Genomic DNA, 12153 nt, shown 5'->3' with positions numbered 1-12153 from the left:
TTTAAAACTTTAGGCTTTAGGGACATGATGTGGGCAGGGGCTTGTGCTGGTCTTTGGGGGAGTGTCTCACCTAGGCAGAAATTCTTAAGTTGCTAAAAAGATAAAAGTCCCATGACACTTAAAACTGACCTAATGAATCTCAAGGTCTCAGAGGAGTTAACTAAGGGTTTAAAGGCATTATATCGGCAGGAAAATCTAGCGTGATATAAAATGTCTAGGATGGCTCAACTATTAAGCAACTCCCAGGTTTTGTACCTATACTCATATACAGTGGGCTGCTAAGGGAGCAGAGCTTCCAGCAAGGTAATTTTCTCCAATAATCCTTAGAAGTGTACCAGGAAAACAAGACAGAAAGAAAATTTCACTGGTAGGCCAAATCTAGGGACTCTTTGGAATAAGTTAATCAATTATGTCAATCCATTGCTAGGGAAGTGAATCAATGAAAAGATGTTCAAGTAGGTTAACTCTGCAGAATGTAGTAAAATACACTAAATCAATGATTGGTATTGCTTCCTTTTTTGCCTTTCCTGAACTGGTATTTTAAACTGCAGTTATTCTACTTTTTGTTTCTAGTACTTCATATAAACTATGTCATATATTTCTGTACTTTTATTTAGACTATAGCGTGAATTTACATCCCTACCTAGGGAAAATGGACACTGACCAGCAAATTTAAACCTTGGAGATGGGAGCCACTCCTAGACACGACATGTGGGACAGAGATGAGTATATCTGTGGTTATAAATGAAAAATGGTACTATGTTCTCCAAAAGCTTTGCTTGAATTGGCTGGAGAAAGTGTATGCATGTATGCTGGCAACAAAGAGATGAATATCTAGTGCATTGTCTGCCAAAAAGAAACCCCTTTTCCATGAAAACTGTATCTTATTCGTTCTTGAGGGAACTTTCCCTTTTTGCATTTCAACCAAGTGAGTGCTGACAATTATAGTATTCCATCTCTCAGTCATACAAATCAGAGTTCTTCCCAGAATATAGTAAATTCAAAATTAGGAAAGAATGAGAATACTTTTTGTTGACAAAATTGAACACATTTTCTAAAATGCTGCTAATAATCATGTATCTTGCCATGTAAGAGAGACCTGTTTTCAAAGAGTAAAGGTGACATGCAATATAATGCAGAGACAGAAATGGACAAAGTGTCCTGGCAACACTCCTCATTTTAAGTGTGCCCTTGCCCTTTTTTTCCTAAGCCAGTTAGACTTGCTGCCACTTGCAACTATGAGTCCTGAAAAAATTCTCTTCCAGAAAATTAAGTAGTCTAATAGGCTAGTATATAGAGTATAGGATATATGATAGAGGTACTCCTAAGGAACTTGGAAAAACTGAGAAACTTACTCAGCATCGTATGTCAGTGTCAAAGCCACTCTGTTACAATATTTCTCTTGACCATAACCCAATAAAACGTGCTAACACATTAAGAAAAAGTACCCAGCTACAGATGGAAATAGTGGTACTGTCCATCCAAGCAGTGCCTATTTGTGTTTGTCGATAGGCAGGAACACCCTAAAGGTTTAACCCACTAATTTTGAGCATACATACTAGCTTACCTTAGCCTGTTCAACTATATCAAATTGCTATTTCACCCTCTGCATAGGTTACTCAAGCACAGAAACATACTTAATTTCTTTCAAATTTCTAACACTATTACCTGTCACTAGATAATGATGTCTCATACTTCACAGAGCCATCATATGGGACTCCTTTAATTTTCTAGTACTAATCATACTTGCTTATGACATACCTATCCATCTCCCATAGAGGCCAATCCCTTCAAATATGTGCAGACCATAATTCTTTCCCTTCCTTGTCTGTAGGATCCTACATTATTGATTATTTTATGTGTTATAAATTCACTCTTCCCCTCAACCACCAGAGATGTAAACTCCATGAAGACATGGACCTTGCCCATCCCATTGGCTGCTATATTTTTGATGGCTAGTACATAGTTAAGTATCCAGAATTATTTGCTGAAATCAAGAGTAAATAATTGAACAAAAGGTTGGAAATGAATTATCTGCAAGAGGTCTTCCATTTCTGAAGCCCTATAATTCTACTTGGAGAAGAGTAGGTGCCACAATAGTTTTCTGACTTAGGGTTACAGGCTTCATCAAACTTCAGTTAATATTTCTCTAGATAAACCTAATATATTTTTTCTTCATGCTTGACTTTACTTCAGATAAATTCACTTTAAATTTTAGCCTCAAGATGAAATAAATGAAATAGACAATGACAACAAATTGTGCTTACTCTTCTTTCCATCCATATCTGCATGGATCTTCCGAGCCAAGAATCCACTTTTGTACACAGCAGCATTTGGGTCATGAGGAATGTCTAAGAATGGGTTGGTAGTGCTCCCAATACGACTGATGGTCTTTGGATGTGTTCCATTAGCCTTCTCATCAGTACCTTCAGATGGAGATTTTTTTTTCTCTTCATCATCTCTAAAGAAGAAAACAAAGATTGAGCACTTAACAACAATCAGTAAACAAAGTTATTTAGTGTAATAAACTACAATGTTTTCAATAGCCTATCAGTCCTGATAACAAAAACTGTAATAACAGGTATCATTTACTAAGTGTTTATGTGCCAGGTATTAATGATCATAACAATTTTCTAAGACTGACATTAGTATCCCATATTACATATAACGAAACAAACTCAAGAAAGTTTAAATAAATGCCCAAGGCCACAGATCTAGTAAGGATATGACTGCAAAATCTCTAAAGTCTTTGCTCTTTCTACCCACTAGTGTCTTCACGTCTGTCCTCTTTCAAAAAGAGTGGGGATTCTTTGGCAGAGATCACGATTTTGACTTTGATTTTTGATTTCTACATGGTTTAGCACATTGCCAAGTATACAGAATATAACAAATGATTACAGATTCAGTCCAGTGAATAATATTGAACTATATCTGGCATGTAACAGGTAATTCTCTTATACTGAAACCCCAGTAAAGCTATTAATGAGGTAGGATGGTGGTGTCATCCAAAGTGCTTTGGCATCTTATAGGTACTACTTTCTCAACTGCCATAAAAGTATGAGACACCTTAACAGCAACTGACAAAACCTGTAATTGCCCAGTCTATTTTAAATCTCTGTTCCAGGGTGCCTGGGTGGCTCAGGAGGTTAAGCATCTGCATTCGGCTCAGGTCATAATCTCAAGGTCCTGGGATTGAGCCCCTCATCGGGCTTTCTGCTCAGTGGGAAGTCTGCTTCTCCCTCTCTCTCTGCTCCTCCCTAGTCCTCTACTCTCTTACTCCCCCCCAAATAAATAAAAAATCTTTTTAAAAAATCTGTTCCTTCAAGGAGGGTAAATTTAAATCTGAGATTCTAATGTACATTAAGTATAAAGGAGGCAAAAAATGGATGGTTACATTCAATAAAGAGGAACAAATAGAAGAAGAAAATTAACAAACGCTGATATACTGCTAACAAACACAGCACCGAATTAAGAGCATTTGTCTTAGTTCACCTGTTCAATTTCCTCAATCATCTCTGGTTTTATTGCTTATTAGATATTGATTAGTGAGTATTTTTATTAAAACTTCAAAATAACCGGGGCACCTGGGTGGCTCAGTGGGTTAAGCCACTGCCTTCGGCTCAGGTCATGATCTTGGGGTCCTGGGATCGAGCATATTGGGCTCTCTGCTCAGTCGGGAGCCTGCTTCCCCCTTTCTCTCTGACTACTGCTCTGCCTGTGATCTCTCTTTTACTCTGTCAAATAAATAAATAAAAATCTTAAAACAAAATAAAACAAAAAACAAAAAAAAACCTTCAAAATAACCACAAAATTAATAATTATCAAAAGTGTTTATTTAGTGATTAAGTTGAAATAGTCTTTTTTTCCTCCACTGCTATTTGATTATTGTGAGATATACAAAAGCACTGGACTCTTAGACATCTATACTTAACGTTTAATTTTGAGAAAACTTTAGATTTGTAAAGATAGTACTTACATTCTCATCTGCCCATTACCCAGTTCCCCCTAATGTTAACAACCTACATAACCATAGTAAAAATTTAAAAATGAAGAAAGCAATGATGCAATACTATGAATTAAACTTAAGACTTTATTCAGACTTTACCAATTTTTTCATTATTATTTTTTTTTCTGTTCCAGGAGACTATCCATGATCCAGTAGTGCATGTAGTTATTCCGATTTCTTAGTTTTCTCCAGTCACAAATAGAACCTCACTCTTTCTTTGTCCCTCATGACTTGACATTTTGAAGATTATCAGAACTGGCCAGTTATGTTACAGAATATCCCCAATTTAGGTTTGTTAAATTAGACTGATGCTGTACATTTTTCAGAAGGATACCATATGTGATGCAACCTCTCAATGCATCAGATTAGGCTATATATGTTTTATGACTAGTGATATTAACCTTGATTACTTGGTTGAGGTGCTGTCTGGAAAGTTTCTACTCTGTAATGTTATAATTTTCTTTTGTAAATGTTTTGGGGAAAATTTGTGACTATGAAAATAGCCTGTTTCTCCTTAAACTTCTGCACACTAATACAAACATTCATCAGTGGATTTTGCTTATGATAATTATTATTGTGCTGATCTAATGGTGTTTTTTTATTTCCTTCATTTGTTCTACATCAGTAATAGGAAAATTGTTCTCTAAGTATGGACACATGGATATAATCTTATTCTTTTGCATCATAATAAAACCTATCATTATTACATTTATTACTCCATTTTTTTTTTCAGCTTTGGCCACTGGGAATTCTCTCAAGGAGGCTTCTGTGTCCTTTCAACACGCCTTCCTCTTTTTCCTTTTTGTTTTTCAGCACTTCTTTTAGGTAGCACAAGAAGATGCTTCCAAGCTCATCTTAAATTTTCCTTATCTCAACCCTGGAAGAAATGTCTCCAAGAAGCCCAGTTCTTGTTGGACAAATCCAGTTCTTCTCGTTGGGCAACGGTATTTAGAAACCAAATCTATGTACTAGATATGTTCACTATATGTAGAAAATTCCCTCCTGCTTCCCTCCTTTAGTCAATTCCTTTCCTCTACCAATTCTTGAAAATTACTGATATCCTCCAGCCCTACAGATTTCCCTTTTTCAAAATGGCATGAAACTGGTTTCTTTTACTCAGCAAATTATATTTAAGATTCATCCATATGTACAAATCAATAGTTTGTTCCCTTCTATTGCTAAATATTATTTCATTTTATGGTACACCATATTTAGTTTGCTTATCTATTTGTCTCCCCACTCCCAACTTTACTAAAGAAGTGATTTTTTAAAAAAGATTTTAGTTATATTCCAGTTAGTGAAAATACAGGGTAACAGTTTCACGTGTACGACATAGTGATTATACACTTTCATACATCACCTGGTGCTCATCACAACAAATGCATTCCTTTAACCCTATCACCTCTTTAATCCACCTACTCATCCCTTCTTAGTAACCATCAGTTTGTCCTCTACACTTAAGAGTCTGTTTCTTGCTTTGTTTTTTCCTTTTCTTTCTTCTTTTTCCTTCTTTTTTTGGTCCCTCTGTTCATTTTTTTTGTTTCTTAAATTCCACATATGAGTGAAATCATATGGTATCTGTCTTTCCCTGACTGACTTATTTTGCCTAGCATAATGCTGTCTAGTTGCCTCTGCTTTGTTTGCCTGCCTTCTCAGGAGCAGTGCAGTGCCATCTGGTCTCAATGCCAGGCAAGCCTGCTGACCTTTAAAACTCCAGGTTCTAAGCCCCTCTGATGGTAAGAATACATGAAATCCAGACCCTCTTGTTTTCCAAACCAATGGCTTGGGGAAACATTCTCCTTATGTGTTCCCATGTGCTCCTCTTTCTTTTATCCTTCTCTACAACCACACTTCTCTTCCTTCTGTAGCACCTGGCATCTGTTTCTCCCCAAATCATATCTCTATACTTCCTACTTTATTCAATGTCTTCTCTTCCTTTAGTTGTGGGGTTTGTTTTACCAAAGTCTTCATGTCAATTTCTGGATTATTTAGAATGATTTGATAGTTACCTAGTTTGTGTTCATGGAACAACATTAGTCTAAGGTCCTCCTACTCTGCTGCCATCTTCCTCTCCCTCTGGAATAACTGATTTATGCAATGTAAGAGATTTACTTATTTATTAATTTACTTAAAATTAATGGTCAGTATTGATATTCAGAAAATATCTTCTGGACATTACAAAAATCCTGGAAAATTACAATTAGTTATTATACAGATTATTTTTCCTCTTCTATGTTGTTTTATTAATTTTCTTGAGTGTAATTGACAATTTAATGTGAGATACTTAAAGTATACAGTATGAAGATTTAATATACATATATATCATGAAGAGTACCTTCACTGAGTTAACACACCTATCACTTTACATATATGTATATATAAATATTACATATATAAATATTTTTTGTAAGAAAACATTTAAATTCTACTCTTAGAAACTTTCAATTATTCAATGCAGTATTATCAACTGTAGTTACCATGTTATACATTATTTCCTCAGATCTTATCCATTTTATAACTGAAAAGTTTATATCTTTTTGCCAGCTATTCCCAACTTCCCCCACACCTCAAACCTTGAAAATGACTTTTATACCCTCCACTGCTATGAATTCAACTTTAAAAAAACAAACAAACTCACATATGATAATATCACAAGTGATACTGTGGGGTATTTATCTTTCAAAGTCTAACTTAATTCAGTTAGCATAATGCTCTCCAGATTAATTCATGTTTGCTGCCTATGACAAGATTTCATTCTTTTTTAGAGGCTGCATAGTATTCCATTGTGTATATACACCTCATCTTCTTTATCCTTTCATCTGTAGACTGATACTTAGGTTTTTTTCCATACTTAGGCTATTGTAAACCATTCTGCTATAAACATAAGAATACAGGTTATTCTTTCAGATAATTTTGTTTCCTTTGTCTATATATTCTGAAGTTGGATTACTGGTAGTTCTACTTTTTAAAAAAGACTTTATTTATTTGAGAGAGAGTGTGCACACAAGACAGAGAGGGAGAAAGACAGAAAGAGAGAGTGAAAGAGTAGGGGGTGGGGGCAGAAGGAGGGAGAAACAGACTTCCCGCTAAGAAGGGAGCCTGATGTGGGCTTTAATCCCAGGACCCTGGATCATGACCTGAGCTGAAGGTAGATGCTTAACTGACTGAGCTACCTAGAGGCTCCAGATAGTTCTGTTTTTAACTTCTTGAGGAGCCTCAGTGCTATCTGCCATAGTGACTGTACCAGTTAACATTTACACCAACAAGGTAAATGTCTTTTCCCATTTAGTAGGTTGCCTTTTTATTTTCTTAATGGTTTCCTTTGTTGTGTAGAACTTTTCAGTTTGATGTAGTCCAACTAATTTTTGTTCTTGTTCCTAAATCTTAAAAATCTTAAAAATGTATTGTTCAGACCAATGTCAAGGAGCTTATTCTTTATGTTTTCTTCTAGGAGTTTCATGGTTTTATGTTCAAAGATTTAATCCAATTTGAGTTGATTTTGTGTAAAGTAGAAGAAAAAGGTCCACTTTCATTCTTTTCCATGTGGATATTCAGTTTTCCTAAAACTACTTATTGAGGGGACAATCTTTTCCCCATGATAATGGGGAAATTCTTGGCTGTCTTGTCAAAAATCAATTGAACAAATTTCTTTGAGTTTATTTCTGGATTTTCTATTCTATTCCCATTGATCTATTTGTCTGCTTTTTTATGTAGTACCATACTGTGTTGATTATTATAGATTTATAGTATAATTTGAAGTCAGGACTTATGATATCTCCAGCTTTGTTCTTCTTTTCAAGATTGCTTGGCAAGACACCACAAAAAAAGAGATCTACAGGCCAATATCACTCATGAATATAGATGCAATTCCTCAACAAAATATTAGCAAACAAACTCCAACAAACCATAAAAAAAATTACATATCAGGGTGCCTGGGTGGTTCAGTTGTTTAAGTATCTGAGTCTTGGTTTTGGCTCAAGTTACAATCTCATGGGTCATGAGACTGAGCCTTACATTGCAGGGGAGCGGTCCATGCTTAAGGGGAGTTTGCATCAAGATTCTTTCCTTTCCCTTTGCCCCTTCCCCCATGTGCGTGCACACGCTCTCTCTTTCTCACTTTCTCTCTCAAAAAAAAAAAAAAAATCATACAGCATGATCAAGTGGGATTTCAATATTTCCAAAACAATCAAGCAGGTAACAGCAATAGAGAAAGGATAAAAACCATATTTCAAAGGATGCAGAAAAAGCATCTGACAAAGTAAAACATCCATTCATGATAAAAATCCTTTGTGAAGTAGGTCTAGACAGAACATACCTCTACATAATAAAGGCTTTATATGAAAAACCCACAGCCAATATCATATTCGATGGGGAAAAATGGGAAACCTTTCCACTCAGGTGAGGAACAAGACAAGGCTGTCTACTTTCAACACTTTTATTCAACATAGTAATGTAACTTACACAGCAACTAGACAAAAATAACATGCGTCTAAATTGGTGAGGAAGAAGTTAAACTTTCAGTATTTGCATATGACATGAAACTATATATAGAAAATCCTAAAGACTCCACTTGAAAATCACTAGAACTGATAAATAAATTCAGTAATGTCACAGGATACAAAATCAATATATAGAAATCTGTTGAATTCCTATACTCTAATAATGAAGCAGCAAAAAGAGAAATCAAGAAAACAATCCCATTAACAATTGTGCCCCAAACAATAAGATACCTAGGAATAAACATAACTAAAGAGATGAGTTGTACTCTGAAAACTGTAAAATACTGATGAAAGAAATTCAAGACAATGTCAAGAAATGGAAAGACATTCCACGCTCATGGATTGAAAGAACAAATATTGCAAATGTCTAAACTACCCAAAGCAATCTACAGATTTGATGCAATCTCTATTAAAACACAACAGCATTTTTCACAGAGCTATCCAAAATTCAGAATCCAAAAATTTGTATAGAACCACAAAAGACCTTGAATAGCCAAACCAATCTTGAAAAAGAAATACAAAAGTGAAGGTATCACAATTCTAAATTTTGGTTATATTACACATCTGATGTAATATTAGTTTGAAGTATAAATACAGTGATTCAACACTTCCATACATCACCTAATTCTCACCCTAAATGCACTCCTTAATACCCATCACTTATTTAACACATCCCCCAATCCACCTCCCCTTCTGGTAAAGCATCAGTTTGTTTTCTATAGTTAAGAGTCTATTTCTTGGTTTTCCTCCCTTTGTCTTAGATTCTACATGAGAGAAATTGTATGGTGTTTGTCTTTTTCTGACTGACTTATTTCACTTAGCATAATAATCTCTAGCTCCATCCATGTCATTGCAAATGGCAAGATTTCATTCTTAATTATGGTTGAGTAATATCCCACTAGACAGACAGACACACACACACACCCATCTTTATCCATTCATCAGTCAATGGACACGTGGGTTGTTTCCGTAATTTGGCTATTGCAGATAATCATGCAATATATACCAGAGTGCATGTAACATTTTCAATTAGTATTTTTGTATCTTTTGGGTAAATACCTAGTATGACAACTGCTGGATGACAGCATAGTTCATTTTTAACTTTTTGAGGAACATTGGATACTGTTTTCTGGAGTGGCTGCACCAGTTTGCATTCCCACCAGGGTGTAAGTGGGTTCCCTTTTTCCTACATTCTCGCCAACAGCTGTTGTTTCCTGTGTTGTTAATTTTAGCTATTCTGACATTTGTGAGGTAATCATCACACTGTGGTTTTGAGTTCCATTTCCCTGATGATGAATGAGGTTAAGCATCTTTACGTATCTGCTGGCTATCTGTATGTCTTCGGAAAAATGTCTATTTATGTCTTCTATCCATTTTTAAACTGGATTATCTGATTCGTGGATTTTGAGTTTTATAAATTCTTTACATATTTTAAATACTAACCCTTTATCAGTTACGCCATTTACAAATATCCTCTCCTATTCCATAGGTTACCTTTTAGTTTTGTTGACTGAAGACAGTCTCTTCAACAGATGGTATTGGGAAAACAGGACACCTACATGCAGAAGAATGAAACTGGACCACTTTCATATACCATACACAGAAATAAACTCAAAATAGATTAAAGACAGAAATGTGAGCCATGAAATCATAAAAATCCCTGAAGATAATATAAGTTACTCTCTTCTGACATCAGCCACAGCAACATTTTTCTAGGTATGTTTCAGAGGCAAGGGAAACAAAGGCAAAAGTAAACTATTCGAACTACATAAAAAAAAATGGTCACACAGCAAAGGAAATAAAACTAAGATGAAACGTATGGAATGGGAGAAGATATTTGCAAATGACATATCTTATGAAAGTTTAGTATCCAAAATATGTAAAGAACTTATAAAACTCAACACCCAATAAAAGAATAATCCAACTGAAAAACAGGTAGAAGACATGAATATACATTTTTCCAAAGAAGACAAACTGATGGCCAACAGACACATGAAAAAATGTTCACATCATTCATCATTAGGGAAATACAAATGGAAACTACAACGAGATATCACCTCATATTAGTCAGAATATCTAAAATTAACAACATAGGAAACAACAAGTGTTGGCAAGGATTTGAGGATGTGGAGAAAGGGGAATCTTCTTGTATTTTTGGTGGAAATGCAAACTGGTACAGCCAATGTAGAAAACAGTATGGAGGTTTCTCAAAAAGTATACACACACATATACACCACCTCTTCTTTATCCATTTATCAGTCAGTGGACACTTGGGCTACTTCTATAATGTGGCTATTGTAAATAATGCTGCTATAAATGTTAGTATGCATGTATCTCTTTGAATTAGCATTTTATGTATTTTATGTATTATATATACATAAATACATATATAAAAATATATATGCATATATATGTGTGTGTATATATACATATACATATATATATATATATATATATATATATATATATATATATATAGTGGAATATCACTCAGCCACAAAAAAAGAATGAAATCTTGCCATTTGCAGTGATGCAGGTGGAGCTAGAGAGAATTGAGCTAAGTGAAATAAGTCAGTCAGGGAAAGACACATACCATATGATTTCACTCATATATGGAATTTAAGAAACAAAACAGATGACCATATGGGAAGAAAAAAAAAAACAGACAGGGAAGCAAATTATAGGACACCCTTAACAATAGAGAAAAAAACTGATGGTTGAAGGAGGGAGGTGGGTGTGGGATGGGTTAAATGGGTGATGGGTATTAAGGAGGGCACTTGCTACGATGAGCACTGGGTTTTATCTGTAAGTGATAAATCACTAACTTCTACTCCTGAAGCCAAATCAATCAATCATACAGAAGGCAAAAAAAAGTATACTTAATGTGATGAAAAATAATAAATAAATTTTAAAAAAGGAAAAAAAAAGATGGATTTGGCTATATGATATCTTTTGTGGTTCCACACAAATTTTAGGATTTTTTTTCTATTTCTGTGAAAAATGATATTGCAATTTTGATAGGGATTACACTGAATCTGTAGACTGCTTTGGATGGTATGGACATTTTAACAATATCTATTATTCCAGTCTATAAGCACAAAATGCTTTTCCCATTTTTTTGTGCCCTCCTTAATTTCTTTAATCAATGTCTTACAGTTTTTAGTGTACAGTCTTTCACTTCCTTCATTAAATTTATTCCTAAGTATTTTACTGATTTGGATGCTACTGTATGTTGGATTTACTTAAAATCTGCTTCTGATAGTTCAGTGTTAATATATAGAAAGATATCTGATTCTCATATATAACTTTACTGAATTCATTTATTAATTCTAATAGTGTTTCTGTTGAAGTCTATAGGGTTTTCTATATATAATACCAGTCATCTGCAAACAGAGGTACTGTTACTTCCTTCTTTTTGATTTGTATCCCTTTTATTTCTTTTTTTCATCTAACTCCTCTGGCTAGGATTTCCAGTATTATGTTGAACAAGATGTTGAGATGGGTATCCTTGGCCAATGTTCCTGATCTTAGAGGAATGTTTCACTGTTGAGTACAATACAAGCAATGGGCTTGTCACATACAGCCCTTACTATGTTTTGAGATACATCCTCTAACTAGTTTGTTGAGAGTTATCATAAAAGGTTGTTA

At 34.7% G+C, this 12153-nt stretch overlaps 1 protein-coding gene across 1 annotated transcript in view; it reads right to left on the bottom strand.

Moving 5' to 3' along the window:
* PSD3 (pleckstrin and Sec7 domain containing 3) overlaps positions 1-12153 on the bottom strand; it is a 536900-nt gene that overhangs the window by 140158 nt on the left and 384589 nt on the right. The window contains exon 11 of the mRNA XM_080796195.1: positions 2268-2461. Within this exon, the coding sequence (XP_080652321.1) occupies positions 2268-2461 (194 nt within the window). The remainder of the gene's footprint in view (positions 1-2267; positions 2462-12153) is intronic.

The sequence above is a fragment of the Martes martes genome (assembly GCF_963455335.1).
Source record: "Martes martes genome assembly, chromosome: 2".
Taxonomy (NCBI): domain Eukaryota; kingdom Metazoa; phylum Chordata; class Mammalia; order Carnivora; family Mustelidae; genus Martes; species Martes martes.
This window is presented reverse-complemented; position numbering and strand designations above follow the sequence as displayed.